At 39.1% G+C, this 23,365-nt stretch overlaps 1 protein-coding gene across 3 annotated transcripts in view; it reads left to right on the top strand.

Moving 5' to 3' along the window:
- The window catches only part of NBAS (NBAS subunit of NRZ tethering complex), a 319,521-nt gene that overhangs the window by 182,643 nt on the left and 113,513 nt on the right, over positions 1-23,365 (top strand). For all 3 annotated transcript variants that reach the window (XR_005372117.1, XM_038560813.1, XM_038560814.1), the window contains exons 36-38: positions 8,953-9,117; positions 12,406-12,519; positions 13,087-13,210. Coding sequence is in view for 2 of the 3 variants with exons in the window: in XM_038560813.1 (XP_038416741.1) it covers positions 8,953-9,117; positions 12,406-12,519; positions 13,087-13,210 (403 nt within the window). In the remaining variant the exon portion in view is untranslated. The remainder of the gene's footprint in view (positions 1-8,952; positions 9,118-12,405; positions 12,520-13,086; positions 13,211-23,365) is intronic.

Raw genomic sequence — 23,365 nt, 5'->3', positions numbered from 1 at the left:
CCCTCAGAGTACAAATTAAGTGGTTAGGATCTCCTACAATGACACCCATGATCTGTTTCCCTACCTCCTGTTTTGACTTGATTTCTTGTCTCCTCTCCTACCCCAAATTTGGCTTTGCTCAGCACACTTTAGCCATATTGACCTTCTTGCCATTCTTTAAACATTCCCATCAAGTTCTCCCTCTGGGTCCTTGTACTTTGTTCTACCTGCAGTGTTCTCCCACATACCCAGATGACTTGGCCTCGCTTCTTCCAGGTCTCTGCTCAGATGTCTCCTCAGTGAGAGCTTCCCTGGTTTCTACATACACAATTATACGCTACTTTATTTTTCTTCCTAGCTCTTATCCTATCATTTATCAGATATACTTCTCTGATATGTTTATATTAATTTTTTACTTACGTCCTCTTGGAATGGTAGGGGGAGATCTTTGTGGCAGGAACAATGTTTTGTTCATGCTATTTTCAGTATCTAGAACATTGTCTGTCCTTGTTATACTTAATATAAAAATATCTGTTGAATATGTGAATAAAATAAGTGAGGAAGGTTAAGCTGTGGATATGATGGGTGGAGATAGATTCTGTTATTATAAGGGGGGGAATATTTGAATGGGATCCAATTGGATAAGTTCTCAGTTCATTGGTAAAATAAGACAAATTTTCTATTTGCCTTTCTTTCCTAATGTATTATGAGTTCTTTGAGAGCAGGGATAACATCGTAATCATCATGGTAACCCTGTTGCCTAACACTGGGTCTTAAACATAGTAGGCATGCCAGAAGTATGTGTTCAGTAAATTTATTTTGTGGATGTATTAAGAACACCAAATCATTTATCAAAAGTGATTTAAAAATTGGGCCTGGTAAAAGAAAATTAAAATAATACTTCATCTACTTCTATTTCTCCTAACTGCAGGCCTCTTAATCTTGGCCCAAGAATGCTAAGAGATTCAGGAAGGGTTTGATTCCCAAAGCCCCTGAAATCATGTGTCATATTTGGTGTATGTGTGTGTGTCAGTCTGTGACTTTGTGTGTTTATCTTTGTCTACATACATGTGCAGTTTTTTTTCTGGAGAAAGGACTTAAAGCTTTCATCAGAATTGTATCGTGGTTCATGACTTGCAGAGGTAAAAACATCTAAATTATAACTCAGTCTGTTATTTAGCAGATGAACCGAAACAGAGTCTGACTTTATAGTGAGTGATTTATTCCATGGGGTATTTTTCTACTGCTTCTTCTGACAGATACTTCTAAAAGTAGCATCACCAGTAATAAAGATTGTATTCTTATCATTTTGAGGTCAGGGTGAAATTTACTATAAGTGTTAGGTGCAGGGAAGAACTTTGGATCATCTAAAGATCTGTGGGAGGAGAAGGGATAGTGGATGAGTTCAGTTCGAGTGCTCTTTGTAATCCTTACATAGTTTGTGTATATCGCCAGCTCATTTTATGGTAGGCATCCTGATTTCTCATAAGTTAACCCTTTTGTTACCAGACACCAGAGAATGCAACTCCAAAATAGATTATTCTTTATAGTAATTGATCAACAGGAATCATTTCATTTCTGTAAGCCAAGCTTGACATGTGGAGCTATTCTTGTTCTCATGAACCTGATGGTAATGGTGTTTGTTGCAGAATTTGAAAAATACTATCAATGCTTAATCAGTTAACCTTTGAGCTATGTAACACAGTTGACATTAATGAGATTTCATGTTAAATTTTATGCTGGGAGTTGTTGATTTGGTTTGGGGGATTAATCTATTTCTGCTGTTACACATTCTAAATTAATTAGCAATGTGCAACTATGAATATAAAGAGTGCCAGTAGTAATCATTTGAGGAGTAAATTTTGCCTAACCTCTTTTATCTTCCCCATTACATGTAGTTGAAGGAAAACTATTTCCTCATTAATTACTCTTAGTTACAGTAGAATCTTGATAGACTCTACAAGTTTGATGCTTCTTCTGTGGTCCAAATGAACTTTTTATTTTACTTTTGTAATCCTCATTGGGGGGACTCTCTTACAATCCTTTTATCTTACACATTTCTGAACATGCGAATTTCATTTATCTTCTGAAACAAACTTTTAAGTTTCATGTATTTTGAATTTCCTACCTTGAGTTAGCCTATCCATGTGAACTAGAAGTAACGTTTAGGTTCATTTTATGAAATGGAATAATTGTTTTATCACCTGTATTTTTTTTATATCTTTCAGTTGACTTGGTTTTCCTCTGAGTGAAGTGGCATTGTGTTTAAGAGCCATATTTCTTACCTTGTTTATATTTTTCATTCTATATTTGGATTCGTTGATGACATTCAAATTGTTCAATATACCCTCTCAAGGAGATTCTTTTTTTTTTTTTTTTAAAGATTTTATTTATTCATGAGAGGCGGAGAGAGAGAGAGAGAGAGAGAGAGAGAGGCAGAGACACAGGCAGAGGGAGAAGCAGGCTCCATGCAGGGAGCCCAACGTGGGACTTCATCCCAGGTCTCCAGGATCAGGCCCTGGGCTGAAGGCGGCGCTAAACCACTGAGCCACCCAGGCTGCCCTCTCAAGGAGATTCTAAAGATGAACAAGATTTGAAAATGTAGCATGAAATCTTATTTGAATAACAGTTAGCTACTATAGGCACAACATATTAGGCTTTAGAAAATGTATCCTCAAACAATTAAATAGGCAGTAAAACCAGACTTCTTATACATATCTAAGGATACAAACTACAGTTTAGGGATTTTCACCTACTTTGAGGATATAGTAATGAATGAACATAGTCCCTACCCTTCAAAAGCTACTGTCTAGTTGGGAAGACAAACAAAATATCTATCCGTATATTATGGTAAGTCCATTAGAAGGATGCATTTATGCTACAGATGCAAAGGAGAGGGGGTAGCAAATTGTAGTAACAGGATTTTACTTACATGTTAAGGAAAATATGGAAGAACTTCTTTGTGACCTTGGAGTAGGCAATGATTTTTTTAAAAATATTTCATTTATTTGAGAGAGAGAGAGAGTGTGTGTGTGTGTGTGTGTGTGTGTGTGTGTGTGATTGTGAGAGAGGGAGGGAGGGAGCACGAACACAGTGAGGAGCAAAGGGAGAAACAGACTCCCTACTGAGCAGGGAACCTGAGGAGGGCCTTGATCCCAGGACTCTGGGATCCTGACCCAAGCCAAAGGCAGATGCTCAACCGACTGAGCTACCCACATGCCCCTGATTTCTTAAATATACAAAAAATACTAATCATAAAGTCAAAAAAACCTGATAAATTGTAGTAATTTAAAATTTAAGAACTATTAATCAAGACAGCATTAAAACAAAAAGATAATCTGCTAAGGAGCAGAAAATATTCACAATTTATACATTTAATAAGGGATGTGTATCCAGAATATATAAAGAATTAAAAGTGAATAAGGAAAACAGATAACCAACAGAAGAATGGCAAAACACTTGAACAGACACTTCACAAAAGCAGATGCTCAAATAGCCAACATATACATAAAACTTTTTGTTTTTTAAGATTTTATTTATTTATTCATGAGAGACACAGAGAGAGAGACAGAGTGAGACAGAGAGAGGCAGAGACACAGGCAGAGGGAGAAGCAGGCTCCATGCAGGGAGCCTGATGTGGGACTTGATCTGGGGTCTAGCAGGATCACACCCTAGGCTGAAGGCAGGCGCTAAACTGCTGAGCCACTCAGGGATCCCATATACATAAAAAATTATTCAACTTCATTAGTCACCGGAGAGATACAAATTAAAACCACAGAGAGATGCTGCTCACTGGTACTGCTAAAAGGAAAAAGACACATATGAAATGTGGCATGGGTGTGGAGTAACCAGAACTTTTATTGTAATTGGTTATTAGATAGAGTATCAGTTGGTGTGACCATTTTAGAAAATTTTTGGCACTATTTACTAAGTCCGAACAGATGCATACTCTATGTCTAAGTAATCCTTATTTCCAGAAATGCATACGTTCTCCAAAAGTTAATTATTAGCATGTTCAGGGCCACACTTTTGGTATTGGCGCCAAACTGCAGAGTATCCCAAGTGCTCATCACAGAAAAAAAGGTTAAGTTCTGTTTACACTGTATAATCCTATACCATTAACAGGATTGCACTGACAGTGAGTTGGACAGTTTTCAACAACTTGCAAGAATATGAATGAATTTATGTTGAATGATAGAGATTAGACTCAAAAGAGGATGTAATTCCATTCATATAAAGTATAAAAATAAGCAAAACAAATTTATGCTGCTGGAAGTCAGAATAGTGTTTATCTTGGCCATGTGAGTGGCTGGAAGTGACCATAAAAGCACCATCAGGGATGCTGGAAGTGGTCTGTTACTTAGTCTAAGTGCCAATTACAGAAGCGTGTTGAAATTTATCAACCTGTACATTCGCGTGTACACATTTTTTGATATATCTTATCCTTTAATGAAAAGGTTTTAAAGAAAGATCTCTAAGCTTGGATTAAAGACCCGAATGGAGAAAGTATACTGGCGGTATTGTGTTTGTTTCATGGAACTGTGGATAAGTACTATCTTTTTGCCCCCTAATTTTTTGTTTTTCAAATCATCTTTAATGAGATTTTAGTTTTACAGTACAGAAGAATAAATGACCTTAAATGCATGTGTGTGTCTGTGTGTATGTAATATGTCAAAACTCTATGAAGAAGAAGTGGACCACACATTTTGATGGCCAGACCTGGTCAAGAAGAAAGGAGACACCCGTAGGCCAATTGCCTGTGAGCAGCATATTTAGCTTACTTGATCTACAACTTACTTTTCTATCATATGGCATTCTCATACCTACTCTGCAATGTTAGTGTACAACTTAGTAGTGACCACAGGAAACACCTGCTCAGTACCTCTAACACATAGTATGCACTTAGTAAATATTTTTCTTATGTTTCTTATACATTATATACAGGACTTCTGCTAGACCCTTGAGGGTCTAGATCCTTGAGGAAAAAGATGTCTAGATCTTACTTCTCTCTGTGAACCAGGTCCTCTGTTCATTCTTCCTCAGTACCTTGCGTTGTTCAGTTTTACCCCTGCTGCATCTAACCTTGCTCAGCTGACCATGAACAATTTGCCTATGTTCTTGACTGTCTTCTGTATGTCTTTCAGCTCTTCACTAAGACCCAGCCTGGTGATCGTGCTCTTAATTTCTTAGAAAGTTGAATTTCTCTGTGTATCTGACTTACCTCAACTCTTTTCACTTTTAGAAGGATTTAGAAATAAAAACATTTATACTTAATATATGCATTCAGGTAGACAAATACCCTATGGTAACCTCATATGTTCATGTCATTATGATCTTAATACAGTCCCTGATTATTTTAAACATGGACTAATGCACCAACGTCCTATCTGGATTCTTGTGCCTGGAATAATATTTTTAAAACACAAACCTGATTACGTTACTCCCTATCTGTCAGGATGGCAGGGAGGTTGCTTTGGCCTGGTCAGCTGGGCTCTAGTTCCCTCTCCTTCCTTCCATCAGTGTTCTGCTCTTTGTCCTTGTGTGCCAGTGCCCGCACCTTCTCTGACTAATAAGATTCCTCCGGTATTGCTTCATTTTGTGCTCTTGTTTTTGTATAAATCTGCCTGAAAGTATCTCTGCCATTGCTCCTCAGGAGGGCCTGCCTTCTTACCTGCTGGAATATTACCTCCTTTCTGAAGCCCTCTATGATTGTGCATCCAGGCAGAGGAGATATGACCTCTCTTCGTGTTCCTGAAATGCTTTATGTGCACTTCTGCTTCGGAAGTTGATGTTATTCTGCAGTGATGTGTCTGCATCTCTGCCTCCCTCCCTAATTTCAGAGCAACTTGAGAGCACAGACTGTGTCTTGTTTTTATCACCTCATTGCTTGTATCATGCATGATGCCTTATAAGAGTCACCCAGTAACTGCTGAGTAAGGCAAGGAATTCTCATTTGTTTCTGAGTGGTGGTTGTTGTTTTTGTTGTTTTAGTTGTAAATTTTAAGTAATTCAAAAATCTAGCCAATAAATTGAGATGCTTACTATATATTTTACCTATTTTTTAAATTGACACACACAAATATACATCTGTTTAAAAAGAGACAATATATACTTCAAATTCTGAGCTTTATTTCTGGCAAAGAACTATTTTTGGCAGTGTGTTATTCATAGACACACAGAGCTGTTTCCACTCTGTGCACAGTTATTAGGGGGACAAACTTAGAAACCGATTGAAGCCAAGTGTACATGATCTCCAGAGCTTTCATGAGCCCAGAGAGAAGTGCTTAGGCTGGACTCGGATCGGTTGCATGCACAATGACCAGCTGTCCGGTGGAAAAAGGCCCCACCCCATCAGTGCAGAATGGGAACTGGAGCTAATATTGCCATTGTACACCATCAGAAGTTCGTTGGGTGAGGTTGTAGCCTTATTAGAAAAGAGGGGCCTCTGGGGTGCAGAAGCTAGAATCAGCTTGTTTTTCTTCTGTTGACTTAAGTCAGACATGATGAACCAGCTGTCTACAGGACAAAGGTGGAGAATAAATCAGCCGCCACTGCCATCTCCTCACACAGTGAAGAAATTAAGGAAAGAAAAGAATTCTAGTAATGCTACCATTAAAATTATTGGTGTTTTTTTGTGTGTTTTCCTTTTCAGTTGTATGCCCAGTATACATATGCAGCGCTTTGAGCCATCCTGGCACCTAACAAGCTTTTATTGATTACTCTGGAAGGGAGAATTACATTTTTTCCTACATAGAACTTTCTACCTTGTCCTTTCAGAAGTGTTGGATAATGAGTGAAACCCCAAACAGTTATTTTTACCATGGTTGCCCTTATGAGTATACAAGCAACTTACCATGATTTTTTTTCCTTACTAACATCCATATTTTATGTTGTTTTCATAATCAAATTACAGTGATTACACTAAGTTAATAGTTTATACTGTTGCTAGTGTCCAAAAAGCCCACAGGAAAACACAATTTTTAAAGACTTTTAATTGAGATATATTTGACATAAAATATCGTGTTAGCTTAAGATATACAGCTTATTAATTTGATACTTTTTGTTTTTTAAGCAGGCTCCATGCCCAGTCTGGAGCCCAACACAGAGCTTGAACTCAGGATCCTGAGATCAAGACCTGAACTGAGATCAAGGATGGGATCCTCAACCTGCTGAGCCACCCAGGGGCCCCTGATTTGATACATTTATGTTGCAATATGGTTGCCATTGTAGCTTAGCTGACACCACTACTATGTCACATAATTATAATTTCTTCTAGTGTTGGGACACAATTTGTGTGTGTGTGTGTGTGTGTGTGTGTGTCTGTTAAAAGCACAGTTTAAAAAATCTTATGAGAAACCTTAACAAACTGGGTAAATTTTAAGTACTGGATAGTATAGCTTAAATTCGTTTCCTTTTGCAAGTAAGAATAAAGGTCACAGTGGTTTTCTAGAAGTTAAGTATTCTAACGTGATGTTTTCTATTCATATTTCACAAATTGAGCCACTTAAAAACCGTGCAAATTGATTATAATTCCCTTGGGACAGAAATCTGGCAGACTTAGGTGGATCTCCACTTAGTCTCACATGGCCAAAATCATGATGCCAATAGGAATATAGGACTGAGGTCTCCGTTGCCTTGCTGGCTGTCACATGAGGGCTATTCTCAGCTTCTAGATGCCACTCACGTCCCTTGGCTTGTGGCCGCTTCCTCCGTCTTTAAAGCCAGCAACAATGAGTTGAATCCCCTTGTGCCTCAGGTCTCTCTTGCCTCTGCCCCATGGCATTGTCCCAAATAACCTCCCTCTAACCCAACTGGGAAAAGGTCTCTGCTTAAAGGCTTGTGTGACTAGGTCAGTCCCATTCCAGTAGTTTAGATAACCTTTTTACCTCCAGGTCTGTGTCCTTAATCATATCTGCAAAGTCTCTTTGCCATGGAAGCCAGTGTATTCCCAGCTTCCAGGGATTAGGACGTGGACATCTTTGGGGGCCTGTAATTCTACTTACCATATAGGGCAACTGCCAGGTTGGTCTACACGCTCTATCCTAAGTCTACTACGTTCTAACCTAAGTATTTGTGATATGTGATGTCCTGGCAATTACTGAGTGATTACATGATTTATGTTTTTAATTACTTTTATGATGCATAAGTGAGTGATGTGATGTGGACCTAAATAGCTAAACTATTTAACTCTTCTTCTATCAGTATTAGGAAGGCTGTTGAAATAGGGGGACTAGGCCTTGACTTTGCTTTCATTTGAATGCGAAACTTACGAAGAAATGATTGGAAGTAGATAAACACTAAACCAAGGACTTTGTTTTTGTAGAACAAGTAGTGTTTTTCTTTGATCAAAAGCAGATGTGGTTGTTGTCATTTCTATTTAAAATAATGTTAATATATTAGTATTTTTCTTCACATGGAATCTCTCAGATGAGTAAATCGCCAGAATTTTAGCTGATTGCTTCAAGATTGGCAGGAGATTTCATGTTATAAACTTTTCAAATACTATCAATCACCCATTTATTTAGATGAAAAACAAAATACTTATTAACATTTATAGATGGGTCCTCCCAATCCTGTACCTATGTCTGGGTCACAGTAGCATTGTTCAGATGAATAATTTATTTCATAATTAACCTAAATAATAAATACTTTCAATTGTCTAAGAAATAAACATGAGTTTCTCATTGGTAGGGTATTAGAATGTAAAAAAGTAGAGAACCCATTATTTGCTTTATAAATGTTCTGAAGGGGATTATTTGACTAATGGACAATGATGATTTTTCTGTTACCAAATTTCTTTGTAAATGATCCAAGGAGGTACAGTATGCCAATAGTGCTCTGTTTCACATTTTTTGTTGTTGCTGGCAAAGATGGATTTTTAAATTTATCTTCATGTCTGATAAGTAGTCTCATTATCACTCTCTGTTCTGACAGTGTGCATTTTTTGCTCTTGCCGTTTTCTGTTTTAACTAGGGTGAAGCCAGCGTTCCTGGCAGCAACTCCGACCTCTTCCATTGGAGCACTGCTGCCACCATGAAGGTCCTGTCGAGCACCACGACCACCACCAAGGCTGTGCTGCAGGCCGTCAGTGATGGGCAGTGGTGGAAGAAGTCCTTAGCTTACCTTCGACCACTTCATGTAAGCAATGCCTCTTTCTTTTTAAAATCCCCTGGGTGGCTTGTGTCAGTGCACAAGCCCTGCTTCTCAGTTGTTTTCATGTTGTTACAGCTCTGTCCTCTCTAGATTATTAAAGTAATCTCTTAAGAAATCTAGGCCTCCCATCAGATGAGGGGAAAGAATATTTTATAGAATGTAACTTACTCCCATAAGGTGCTTGCAAATGACATTGGTACAGATTGAGGTGTGGTTTGATTTAATGTCAGAATTAAAGTTTAGTGGAATGAAAAGGAAATGATTCCATTAGTGCTTACTTGTTTTTGCAATATTTCTATGGGCCAGTAGTCAAGGAAAAGTGCTAGAAGTTGGTGGGGCTAAGGTTATTAGGGCTGCAATAACAATAATGCCACATACTGTGGGGCTTCAGCAACAAACATTTCTTCCTCATGGTTCTAGAGGCTGGGAAATCCAAGATCAAAGCTCTGGTGGGGCCTGCTTGCTGTGCTCTCACATTGTGGAAGGGGTGAGGGAGCTCTGTATTCTCTTGTGTAAGGGGGCTAGTCCCATCCATGAGGGCTCCATTCTCATGAGCTGATCATCTCCCGTAGGCCCCCAACTCTTTTTTTTATTTTTTATTTTTTTATTTTTTTTACTTTGAATTGAGGTGTAGTTGACACGGAATGTAACAGTTTCAGGTGCACAGCATAGTGATTTAACACCTCTACACATTATGCTGTGCTCGCCATCTGTCATTAGATAACACCATTACAGTACCACTGTACATTCCCTGTGCCTTTCATCTCCTTGGCTTATGCATTCTGTAACCAGAAGCCTGTACCTTCCAATCTCCTTCACCCATTTTGCCAATCTCCCACCCCCCCCGCCACCGGCAGTCATTAGTTCTCTTATTTATGTGTCTGCTTATGCTTTTTTGTTTGTTTGCTCATTTGTTTTTTTAGATTCTGCATATAAGTGAAATCATATGGTATTTGTCTGTCTGACTTAGTTCGTTTAGCATAATACCCTCTAAGTCCATCCATGTCGTTGCAAATGACAAGATCTCATTCTTTTTTATGGCAGAGCAATGTTCCATTGTGTATGTACACCCAGAGGCCCCACCCCTTAATACCGTCATGTTGGCGCTTAGAATTTCAACATGTGAATTTTAGCAAGATGACACAAACATGCAGTTTTTAATAGGTGCTCCGGGTAAAGAGAACAGTGTAACAGATTCTTTCACCCATTCTGGCAATAGAGGTCAGGACAAGCAGCAGATTGATTGGGTGTGCTCTCTGTGACAAGTGAACCTGTTACTCCCCTGCTCTCTTTCCTATGCTCTCACACTGCAGTCCTTGGTCTCACCAGAAAGCTTAGAGGAAAAAGAAACAAACTTGTTTATGAGTTCACCCCAGACACTCACTAGGTGTATCATTCATTTCATTCATGTTCCAAATACTCCTCAGGCATTTTTTGTGTGCCAAAGACCACGCTAGTGATTGGGAGCTAAATTGAGAAACCCTTTCATGTGCGAAGCCTGTATTTCAGTGGGGGAGACAAAGCTGCCAATAAATATTTGTGTGATAATGTAACAATAGATGGTAGTGAGGACTCTGAGGATAACTTCAGCAAGATAAGTGGAGAATGATTGATATTGGGGGAGTGAAGGTCTGATTTGGATAGGAAGGTAGGTTTCTTCTGAGTCACTCTGAGCAGAAACCTGACTGGACAAGTAGAAAGAGCATAGAGCCCTTTTTGAAGGAATGTGTTAGACATCTTTGTAGAACAGAAAGGAGGCCTGTGTAGTATGAACAAAGTGAGCAGTGGGAAGAATGATAGGAGGTGAGATCAAGGAGGTGGTGAAGATGCCAGGATCTAAAGCCTTGTTTAGACTGTAATGGGGACCACAGATTTTATTCTGAGTGGGATGGAAAGTTGTTGGAGAATGTAGGGTTCACTTTACATCAGATCATCTGAGTGCCATGTGGAGAGGAGCCGGCAGTGTGAGTCAGAGCAAGGGCAAAGAGATCTTTGGTCTAGCATTCCAGGTGAGAGGTGGTGGTGGGGTAGGCTTGGGCAGCCATGAAGGAAGTGGGAGATGTATTTTGTGGACCTGCAGATGGTCTTGGATGTGGGATATGCAGGAAAGAGGGGAACTGAGGATGATCTAGCCAAGATGGTTGGGTAAAGGTAGATACCACAGACAGAGATGGTGTGTGCTTGACTTCGGGGTACGTATATCCATACACCTCTTCTCATAGTAGGTATCACACTGGCTGTGATTGTGGTTACTTTTCTGTCTCATGGCTAGGACATTTTGAGGGTGTGTGCCTCTGATGAAGTGTGTAGCTCTGTGCCTGATACATGATCGTATTTGTTAAGTGTCAGTTGTTGTTCTTATCCTCATTTGCAGCAGTGCCTTCACAGTTTCCCGAGGCTGTGGTTGGCATCAAGTGAGTACTCTGTAAATGGAGAGGAATGGGTGACTGTTTTACTTGGCTACTCCAGTGAGGAGCTTTACAATCTGAAGAAGATAAACCCAAAGACAATTAACTACTAGGGTTGGACCCCTAGTAGGGGTGCTTTTGAACAAGCACTTACCAGGGAGGACTGTCACTGACAGGTCTAGAAGGCATTTGTACTGCTTGCAGTTGTGAGGTAGCAGGCATAGGGAAAGGGGTGCCCTTCCATCTGGCCTTCAGCTGGCAGGGTTTCAGCAGGTGAGGTCCCAGGTGGGCCTGGAATCACAGGGTGGGGTCTGCCAAGGCAGTCAGCACAGACAGGCCTCTTGTAGTGGAAGAAAGGCATAGAAGCTGGTAGGACGGGAGAAGGAGATCTTGTTTGGAGTGGAAAATTAGCCTTTAATGTGAAGTGATGTTGAAGAACTTTAAATATTCTCTTATATACTTTAGACTTGATAGTGTGGCATGTTAGTATGGTTCAGAGCTACTACAGGTTTGTTGAGCAGGGGAGCAATGTGTATGAAATGAGGTTTTAGGAAGGTTATTCTGACTGTAGTAGAGAAGTTGCCATGTGTTTCACACTGATTGCTTCTTTGTTTTTGATGCATTGATGTCAGAGTGACCAGGAAAATCAAAAGGCACTGCAGGCTGAACTTGAAGTGCTGCTCTTAGAATGTAGGTGCTGTTCCTAATGCTTTTGCTGGGTGTCCATGTCACGCTGACAACACTCTATGTAGTTGCCATGCTGCATGTCGATCATCTTCTTCGGAGATAACCCCTCCGTCTCCCTCCCTATCTGCCTCTAGTGCTCTTTCTTCTTATCTACTCTTCTTCATTTTGTTCTATTTAGGGGCAAGAATTTGGTGGTGTTTATCAGATTGGAACCACAGCCAATGAAAGTCTAGAAAAACAAGGCTGTCATCCTTTTTATGAATCTGTCCTCTCTGATCCCTTCGTCACAGAGGTAAGGACAGCATGCCTGAGAACATAGATGCAACTGTCATGCTGTTGTGGGCATTTTAGTATAAATAGAAGTTAAAATGTTCCTGGAAATGTACATCTTTGGCCTCATTCTTACTCATGTTATTCATTGGTTTTATGTGACTTTTAAAAAAATACGTATTTTTAAAAAGATTTATTTTATTTATTTGAGAGAGAGAGAGAGAGAGAGAGAGGAGGAGTGAGTATGAGCAGGGGCAGGGACAGAGGGAGAGAGAGAATCTCAAACAGACTCCCCTCCTGTGACCTGGGAGCCTGACACAGGGCTCAGTCTCACAACCCTGAGATGCTGACCTGAGCTGACATCAAGAGTCGGACACCCAACTGAGCCACCCAGGCAACTTGGTTTTATGTGACTTGTATATGTCATAACATATTATGAGATTAAAATCTGTTTCAAACTTATAGCATGCTTTAGTAAGTAAGAAGTTCTAATTCAAATGATCAAAAGATATAAAATCCTATAATTCTGTTCTAAGAATATCTTCAGAGAAAAAGGTACCTACTAAATGGTATAACTGCGTTGGTCTAGTCTGCAGGGACCTATGACCCCCACCAGCACGTTCCAGTGGAAAGCTTTGCAGAGGTATTACTAAGAACTGGAAAACTGGCTGAGACGAAAACAGAAGGGGAAGAGGTATTTCCAACAACAGAAGGTATGAAAGAAGGTTCTAGTTCCCTGACAGTGTGTGACTCTACTATTAGGGGAACCATAAGTGAAAAACTATGAGTGAATAGGAGTGGAGAAAAACGATAATAAATTGTTGTAATTCTGAATAGCTAAACTTGACACCATCGTGTATTTATTTAAAACATTTATTTGAGTACCTTCTGTTTTCTGGATACTTACTAATATTGAGGATTTAAAGAGATAAGTGTGATATAATTGAAGTGATTCTTAAACAGGTATTTCTGACTTTGTGTTAGTTAAGAACTCTTAAGTATTTGCTATATTTCTCTTGTTAAGAATTTTCTGCATGGCTGCATATCTTGCCATGTAGAATTTTTTGTGAAAGAATTAAATGTATATAAGTTCGCCAAAGACACCTTTCCATTTGTATATTTTTTCCTCTATACTGTCCTTACTTCTTTTTAAGATTTAGGATCGTTTCTTTGGCTATTTTTTTTTTCCAGTTCCCTCCCTCTTCTCTGCCATCTTTAGTGAATACCTCATGATATAAAGGCTGCTGGAACTCCACCTATCTTTCTATATTCCAGATATCAGTAAAGAGAAAAGAAGAAGGAGGGCAAAACAGTCTCCTTGGTAGTCCTCTCCACTCCTTCCATTCAGATATTTCTGGCTGTCTCTCACTGCCAGTATACATGGATGATGCAGTCTTAACTGAGCACGTTACTGGATGAAATGAAATTTTGGGAAAATGTATATGGGGAATAGAATTGCCATTTTCCTAGAAACCTCATTCTGTCACTCATTTTTGGATAATCCTGCTTTCAATCAGTATTTGTATGTAGTTGGGAAGAGGGGAAGCAAATACCAGTTTTCTATCCACTGTGTGGGGTCTCTTGAATAGTAGCAGCTTTTTACTAAGTATACCATTTTTCTTCGGTTCTGAGATGCATGTTTTTTTTAACCTCTTATTTCTGAAATCAGGGTACCTCACATTTGATGAGTATACTTGTTTTTCTTTATTTTTTTCCTCCTCTATCAAGCTATTATTAAATTCATGGCACATCTTGCAAATAATGCTAAAAGTACATGAAGAGTATAGTTGCATTGCTATTTATCCTTTTAATTATTCTTTATTACTTCTTGCTTTTCTTTTTTTACTTGTCTTTTTTCAATTCCATAGACATTTATTTGTAGCCAGCATTTACGTTTCTACCCTAAGAGAAGCCCAATATCAAATGCTATTAGTACAGTGTCTTACTTAATAACAGACCTCCTGATATTTACCATCAGTCCTATTTTAGAGATAAAGAACCATGTTTCAGGGACATGAAATTGTGGTTTTTGTTGTTGTCTTACTTACAAAGCCAGTGGTTGGTTGAACTTAATTCAGATTCACCTTTGTCTGATCATTGTAGAGGGTAGTATTTTCCACATTTTAGCAGTCTCTGCAAGGCAATGTACTAGACCCTGAATCAAAAAAAAGAGACATAATAGCAAACAAAAACATGCCAGTGTTATTGTTTAGTTTGGTATTTTCTTTTTTTTTTTTTTTTTTTTTTTATTTTTTTTTAGTTTGGTATTTTCTATTCAACACTGGTCACTCTGTTGAAGATAGCATTTTTGCAAGGTGGAGTTTGCGATGAGGGAGAAAAATTGTCCTGAACAGTAAAAACTCCTCAAAATGGAACTATGGTTCATTTCCCTTTCCTTTGACCACACATGACATTTTCATACTCATAGTAAAGTTCTGCAAGTATAACAGAAAAATAGGAGGTGTCCTCTGTTTCACCTATTTGTTCCTCAAGCCTCCTTCTGGATAAATTATTTTTAATTATATGCTTATAGATCAAACTGTGATTGATTATTGAGATGGTTTGCATGGATAGAATCTAAGACCTTAAGAAAAATAGTGGGTTGGATGTGGAAATGTATCACCCATTGATCAGCATAATAATGGACTAAAATCATACCCAGGAAATTGGAAACATTGATTCACACAATATTTCTATTATTTAGCTTGCAGCATACATATGTGTGAGCATGAGCACCTCTTTTACAAAAGGCGTGCTCTTTTACAAAAGGCACCTCTTTCTCAAAAAGGTGTAAAATAATGACATCACGTTGTAAAGGTCTGAGAGATAGATGCCTTCTTGGAGCAGACTCTCACAAATTGATTTCTCAGTTGATGAAGGCTTCTGCTATTTTCCAGAACTGTTTTCTTGGAGAAAATGAAAGGCCCTTGTGAGGCACAGATTTCTGGGTTATTAGACCTTCCCTTTTCATAGGGTCTTTAGAGTACTTGATCATCTCTGCTACAGTTGGTAATTAAATGATAAGGCATCCAAATGATTGTGAAACATGAAGCAAATAGAGAGGTGTTTTTTAGGACTTGTGAGGAGTAGGGGAACCATACCTGATGATGAATCAGGGAAATCCCCATCCAGTTTCTTTTCTCACCATGTGTTCATTATTAACTGAAAGAATGATCCTTGAGCCACCTGTGTGCTTGGCACTACCCTTGTACTTGGACTATAAGTTAAAGAAGACATGGTCCTGTCTTCAGATGGCTTACAGTTGGGGTGAGGAGACAGACAAATCTGTGTATGTAACAGTACAACACAAGGGGTGCTAGGATTATAGACATGTGACACCAGAGTGGAAAGGGGGTTTGAAGAGGCCTCCCAGAGCTGGTGATACTTGACCTGGGTTTTGAAGGATGAACAGGGGCAGTGTTGGTAAAAAGAGGGAGGTATGTTGGGAGGGGGAGAAGGGGCATAAAGAGGGAATAAAATTCACAGAAGCAAAGATGGCAAACATCACAGTTTTCCAGGGACTTATAAGTTATTCTGATATCCAGAAGGAAGAGTATATGTAGGCAACCAACCAGTGAAGAAGCAAGGCAACACTAGGCTGGGCAGAGATGCAAGGCATCGTGTGCTAAGTTAAATGTTTTAAATGAACCTTCCACTGAAAGCTGTAGGGGTTTCAAGCAGAAGAGTATTATTTAGTTTTCCTTTACCTCTTTATCTGTAAAATGGACACAACGGCTTGTAGGTTCCATCCCTAGGCTGTTGCTCACCAGTGGTGGTGATGGGCCCCTCTTGGGCACAGTTTCACAGACTGTCCCTGGCCTGCATTAATGTTCTGGGGGCCATCATGTGCTATAGCCTATCCAGTTACCATTTCCCCTTGTTTCCAAGGCCTCTGCTGTTTTCCATCCTTGTTTCACATTAGAACCTCTTAGGGAATTTGTAAGAAGCACTGAAGCCCGGGATCTACCATAGACCATGTATCTTAGAGCCTCTATTGTACAGCCCATGCATTAAATATTTTTAGAGTTCCTAAAGCAATTCAGTCATTAAGCCATGGTTAAGACCCTTTGGAAGTTTCCCTTAACATTGCTACTATCTCCCCACCCATCATGTCTAATCTTCAAACTAACACACTTGCTTTCTGAGCCTCTCGCCTGGCAGTCTGGTCATATACCTTTTATGTCTGTGCCTGGTCTCTTCAAGCCTGAGGGTCAGACCCTGAGTGTCCTGTTTCTAACGTGGTTACAGGGCTGCTTGGGTATTCTATATGGTAGGTGCAGAGTCATTGTCTCCCCACAGTGACGAGAGGGAGCACAGTGCATGCATCACAGTTGCTGGGACAGGAATGGAGGCTGTGCTGTTGGTGAAGCTGAATCCAAGTCCTGGGGGCGTGTGCTTGTCTTAGCAGTGTCTGTGAGATTTTAGCGGGACTGCAGGTGTTTTCCTTCTGTCCTGCTCTTTCTTCGAATTGTCTTTTCTGACACTCAGATTTTTAATACTCTACCAAGGGACAGCATCCAAGTCCATTAAAGCATTAAAAACTTATTCTCAATATTGTTGAATTGAGTGGGGAAAAGATTTCAGGACACTTAATATATATATTAAAAATGAAATTTTTAAAAATAGAAGTGATTTTAATATTCCTTTAATTTTACATTTGGGGTTATAATTTATGATTATAATTTATGATGTACGTTAACTACTGTCACATTGGATATTTCTTGATAATGCTAATATATATGAAATAGATATCTTTGGCTAATTTATAATATCAATATTTGTCAGGAATTCAGCAGAATTGAAGAGTGATATAGGTTAAATGACCCAAATTAAAAATTGTAAAAATATGACTTCTGACTTTGGTTCAGAAGTAGGTCATAATACAAATTAAACTTCCCAACGTGATCTGACTTTTCAGAATTTTTTAATAACGTTGATGAAAAGGTTTTTATGGAGACTAGCTGAAGAAAATGGATCATTATTTATTTAGCTAAATGAATGATTTAATGGCTAATGATTTCCAAATCAATAACATGGGCAGCTTTCCTATGTGAATTTAATTCTGGAATTAAATTTATCATGGAGTGCTTTCCAGAGGCACTGAATTTGCACAGAATTAGTGCTTGGAGGCTTAGGCATAGATTTCATCTGATTTTGGCTGTATAACTTGTTAGAAAATGCATGATATTCAAGATTTTAGAACCAGCATTGCACATTAAATTCATTGATTCACACTGATAAATAAATGGAGAAACATCATTCTTTGGGGTTTGTTTCTCATATACCTTAATGTTAACATAAAATCACTGTGACTCCATCTGTAGAAAGTATGACATCTGGTGAATCCTAGTGAGACCCCTGGGATCGGTCTACTTCAGATTATCACTGATAATTTTGTCAAATGCTTCGATGGCTCATAGATTGAAAGACTAGGAAGCTTCCTGTCTGTCGGGCTTGATTTCCACTCTATAAGAACCCTTGAGTCTTAGTGCTGCCTAGAAGGTTTTGGTGTCTGGGGGCACAACTTCATGTAACCCTAATCACCCCCCATTGCCAAATCCATCACATTGGGGATTAGGGCTTCAACATAAATTTTGAGAGAGCACTAACATTTAGTTCATTAACAGTGCCTTGACAGATTAGCCACTTTTCCGAGTTTAGGTGATTGACATTAGCTATCCAAACCTGTGTAAAAAAGCAAGATAAGACTATCTTCTTTGTGGGGTTTTTGTAACACTTAGAGCTAATACTTGCAAAACATCTTTCTCATGTCTGGCTTGCCAGAGCAGATAGTTTAAAAATTATAGGTATTTTTGTTTTGCAGTACTTAATATTGTTCTTTGTAGTAATTAATACTGTTCTGTAAAGCAATGGCATGAGTAGTAGACAGAGAATTTGCACATAAGTCATTTGAGGGTCAGACTAATTTGATTGGTGTATAGCATAGGGATAGCATCAGTTAAAACCACAAATTAAGGTTGGCTCATATTTATAAAAATATTAAATACCATACAGAATTTAATTTTCATTCCTTAGGAAATAGGTAACCATTGGAGAGGTTTGTGTGTATATATGTATGTGCACATATTTATGTTTTAAGCTCTCAGACATGATTATACTAGTGCTTTGACTAAAATTAATTTTAGTCAAAAATTTGTAGGAAAGTGCTGTTTTAGAATGGATTGGAAGAAGGAAGACTGAGGCATCAAGTAGAGTTGGAAGGTTGTTGAGAGTCCAGTTTTAATTTTTTATTAATTAATTATTTATTTATTTATTTATTTATTTATTTATTTATTTATTTCTTTATTTAGAGTCCAGTTTTTTTTTTTTTTTTTTTTTTTTTTTTTTTTTTTTTTTTTTTTTTTTTTTTTAAATATTTTATTTTTTTTATTTATTTATGATAGTCACAGAGAGAGAGAGAGAGAGAGAGAGAGAGAGAGAGAGAGGCAGAGACACAGGCAGAGGGAGAAGCAGGCTCCATGCACCGGGAGCCCGACGTGGGATTCGATCCCGGGTCTCCAGGATCGCGCCCTGGGCCAAAGGCAGGCGCCAAACCGCTGCGCCACCCAGGGATCCCTAGAGTCCAGTTTTTAAACTATAGTTTGTAGCAGTGAAAACAGTATCTTGTGGAAAACAGTTCTTTGGAAATGAGTGCTTGGGTGGCTGATGGCTGGGAGCAGAGAAGAGGGTGCAGTCCAAGAGAACTCTGTGATTTTATGTTTTGCTAATGGGGAGAACAGAGCACCATTGTCAGAAATAGGAACAATACTGGGTAAAGAATTAGTAATGTGGGGGATTATTTGAGTGGCAGCATCCCAGCAAGTCCTGTGAAATGGGTCAGGACTCTAGAGATAAAAGTTGGGGAAATACACTGAGATAGCAGCTGAGGTAAAGAACATAGCTAAGTTCTCTTGGGAAGAACTTGTGAAGTGGGGATTGGCAGTCATGAAGTCATCTAACCGAGTCCCCACATTGAGCATTTGAGGAGAGGAGGGTCTGCTGGTCATTTGAGGTGAGCTGCTGGGGAACCCTGGAACCCTAAGTCAAGGAGGGACATGGCAGTGCCTTGTACTCCCATGAGCCCTGAGAGAAAGTGGGAAGGAGATGATTGTTGAATTTGTTAGAAAGAAGCTCTCACAGGAAGAACATTTTTTTCTCCAAGACTGATATGATTTCTTTCTGTGTTGGTGCAGAACCAATAGAAAAGAACTTCTTGTGATTTTTAACCCTCCTTTGTTGATTTGAGGAAAACAGCCACCTTTTTCCACAGAGAAGTTTTGAGGAATAACTAGTTCAAGTAAGTGCTGAGTGCTCAGTGAGAAGAAGCAGAGTAGCAAGGAGAGTGGTCGCAGAGGTGCAGCAGCCCATTGGGTGTGACCCTGTAAGTCTGCAGTTGTCTCCTGTGCACTTTGTCTGCATGTCCCAATGTAGTTGCTAATTCATAAGTCATCATGACTTCTATAAAATGGAAGTCATCACCTCTCTTACCACCACGGCAGTTACTAATGGAAGAACCAATGATCTGTCATGGGGGTGGGAGGAGGGCATCAAAAAGTGTCCTAAATGGAGAAATGGAGAAAATGATTTGTTTCCTCAAGTCTATAGTTTATTTTATTTTTTTAAAAGATTTTATTTATTCATGAAACACACACACACACACACAGAGAGAGAGAGAGAGGCAGAGACACAGGCAGAGGGAGAAGCAGGCTCCATGCAGGGAGCCCGACGCGGGACTCGATCCCAGGATCAGGCCCTGGGTTGAAGGCAGCGCTAAACCGCTGAGCCACCTGGGCTGCCCCTCAAGTCTATAGTTTAAAGTGGAGAAACTTCCTAGGTGTTTTCTATCTGCTAAAGAGATGATATGTACTTTACATACTTTACTTCATTGAATCCCAGTTTACTTGTGAGGAAAATTAAGGCCCTGATCTAAAATCTGAAATGCTTTGAAAGCCAAAAGGACTTTTTGTAAGTTGGTTGGCATCAAAACCTGAACTAAGCTGACATGAGATTAAGTCATTGCTTTATCTCATTTTGTGTGAGCATTCCAAAGTTTTACAGCATATATATTAATGTCTTTGATTATCAGGTGTTCTCAGGTCGGCTGAAGGTATCATATAATATCTGATATACTTAGAGTGTAACACCCTGAAAGTACAAAGCATTCTGAACTTCGGGACACCAACTTGTGCAATGAATCAGTGCTGGGTCTCCGTTTTGATCCTACCATGTGCTGTGGATGGTTTCCTTCTCGCTGTATCATTCTGCCAGGTTGTGTAGTTTATAGATGCTGTTTTAGTTGTTCTAAAATGTATCTGGGGTGTTGGTCTTACTTGGGTATGGTAAGACCCCCAGAAGTGAAAGTGATGGCTACAAAGGAAGAAGCACAGACTCACACATCCCTAGAAACAGGAGGCAGGCAGGCCACACACAGAGCCCCATGGGGGGCACTTGGATCAGTCAGAGGCAAGAGCAGAGGACTGAGGAGAAAGCATGGGCAAAAGCCTTTATTGTGTTCTCCGTGGGAATGAATAGGGGAGGGATTGGTGGCAAACTTGAAGAAGTGTAAAATAGATGGTTTGAATCATTTTGTACGACTCTGGGCTTTAGAGTTGTCTCGGGTTGTCCAGTATCTCTTCCTGGGGTGATTAGGGCAGGAGAATGTAAAAGCCAGTGAGAGGAGGTGGTTCAGAGTATTGGCTCTGAATTGGTTGTTTGCAGGCATCTTATTTGCTGTCTTTAGGAATGTCCAGCTCTGGGAAGGGCCATCTTTCCAGGATCAAGACCTCCAAGATGTGGGATGCCTGGGTGGCTCAGTGGTTGAGCGTCTGGGCATGATCCTGGAGACCCGGGATCGAGTCCCGCGTCGGGCCCCCTGCGTGCAGCCTGCTTCTCCCTCTGCCTGTGTCTCTGTCTCTCTATCTCTCATGAATAAATAAAATCTTAAAAAAAAAAAAAAAAAAAAAAGACCTCCAAGATGTTAAAGCATCGTAGAGAAAGAAAAAGATAAACACATTTGTATGTATGAAATAAAATCTATGGATGTTATTCACTTGGAGCAAACATTTATATTTTGGGGTGATTGTTTTCACTGCTTGGTCAAAGTAACTGATGATTCTTTGGACTTTGTCTCAGAGTACTTTTTGTCATACTTTGAGTCCATGGAAATTAGCTATTTCTTTTCTCTTTCCTGCTGTTTTAAGCTTTGTATTCAATTATATATGTTCAAGAACTGCTAGAGGTCATCTTGTCAATGAAATAATATAACTATTTTTAAAATAAATCTACTGGAGCTTAAGTATTCAGATGAAGCTCTTCTCCTTGAATGATATTTCCTGGGGACTGTGCTTTTATTTCCATTATGTCGTTACTGTTCTTTTTTTGTTGTTTTAGTGTGTTGTTGGGTTGTTTCTGTCTTAGAATTTCCTTCAGGATCTGTAGCACATTCATTGGAATATCTCCTGAATATTTATATCTCTTGAGGGTGCCTTGGTTTTGGGATACAGACAGATGCACATGAAATGGAGTAAAAGATAAAGTCCATGATACGATTTAAAAAACATAGATCTGACTGGAAGGGAGTCAGTAACAGAACTGATGCTCCCAAGGCCTCAGGTTGGCCCCAACCACAATCTGAGAGGGATGGTCCTTCAGTAGCTGGAGCAGAGCCACACACCTGAAATAAAGATTCCTGAGCTTTGAGAAGACAGGATTAATTTTGATGAGTGGGTTCAGATACACTAACTAGAAAACTGCCTTCTTTTGCATGAAGAAGGGAGATATCTGAAAACAAAATAGGGGTAGAAAAAAAAAAACTAGGTGAGATTGCAGTTGTAGGTCACTTTATAAGAAACTATACGAGAAAGAAAATTAACAGAGAAGAATTATTAATATGTGAAACTATTGGACCTTTTTTTTCCTCCAAAATATGGATCCTGAGGGACTGTTAAGCAGGTGTCAAATGGTAGAATATATAAGACAGATAGAAGTCAAATGGCAGCCCTGGGGTCTTGTGCATCTGTGTTTGTATAGTGTACAATTTCTACACACTAAGTAAATCTTTCTGGTATCATCTCGGGTTCTGCAGATTTAACTTACGTGTTTCTGGTAATTTGCTTTTTTGTCTTCTGGTATCTGGAATACATAGCCAACCCTTCATCCTTCAGTTTTCATAATGTTCTAGAACGCACACACCAACATTATCTCTCTTCTTTCCTCTCATAATAATTTGGACATAATTTGATTTGGGCCCTTTGCATTGTATTTTTTATTTGTTTGGAAGCTTTCTCTTGTCCTAGTATATTTATCCTAGTATGTTTATCCAAAAGAGTGGAGACTGATTTTTTTTTAAGATTTTATTTATTTATTTATGAGAGAGAGAGAGAGAGGGGCAGAGACACAGGCAGAGGGAGAAGCAGACTCCATGCACAGTGGAGAAAGCTCAGTGTTTTCTTCTATGAGTCATCCACAGGAGATTTTGAGTTCTAAGTCAACTTTTGACACTTCACCCACTTGTAGGTGGTTCCTCACCCTACCACCGTTTCATTGCCCAGACTGTCAGCTAAGCCCAGATTATATAAATGACTTAAATTTTAGTTCAAGTAAAACACAATTAGGAAGGTAAATCTTCTGGAAAAAAATTATATGGTGTATTTCCAAAGTCAAATATCATTTACTTTGGATTATTCGCATACTGTTCTCCTTCATTAGTGCAGATCATGAGTCTGTGTTTTTTAAAAATAAAGGATTTACGTTGTGATTACATATGACTACCTGGTATTTGTCACTAGGACCCTAAATGAATGGAATATTTCCTTATGAATACAGACTGTGTATAAACAGACTTTTTTGGCAGTGTGCTCTTTTATTAA

This window comes from Canis lupus, chromosome 17 (assembly GCF_011100685.1).
Source record: "Canis lupus familiaris isolate Mischka breed German Shepherd chromosome 17, alternate assembly UU_Cfam_GSD_1.0, whole genome shotgun sequence".
NCBI lineage: Eukaryota > Metazoa > Chordata > Mammalia > Carnivora > Canidae > Canis > Canis lupus.
This window is presented reverse-complemented; position numbering and strand designations above follow the sequence as displayed.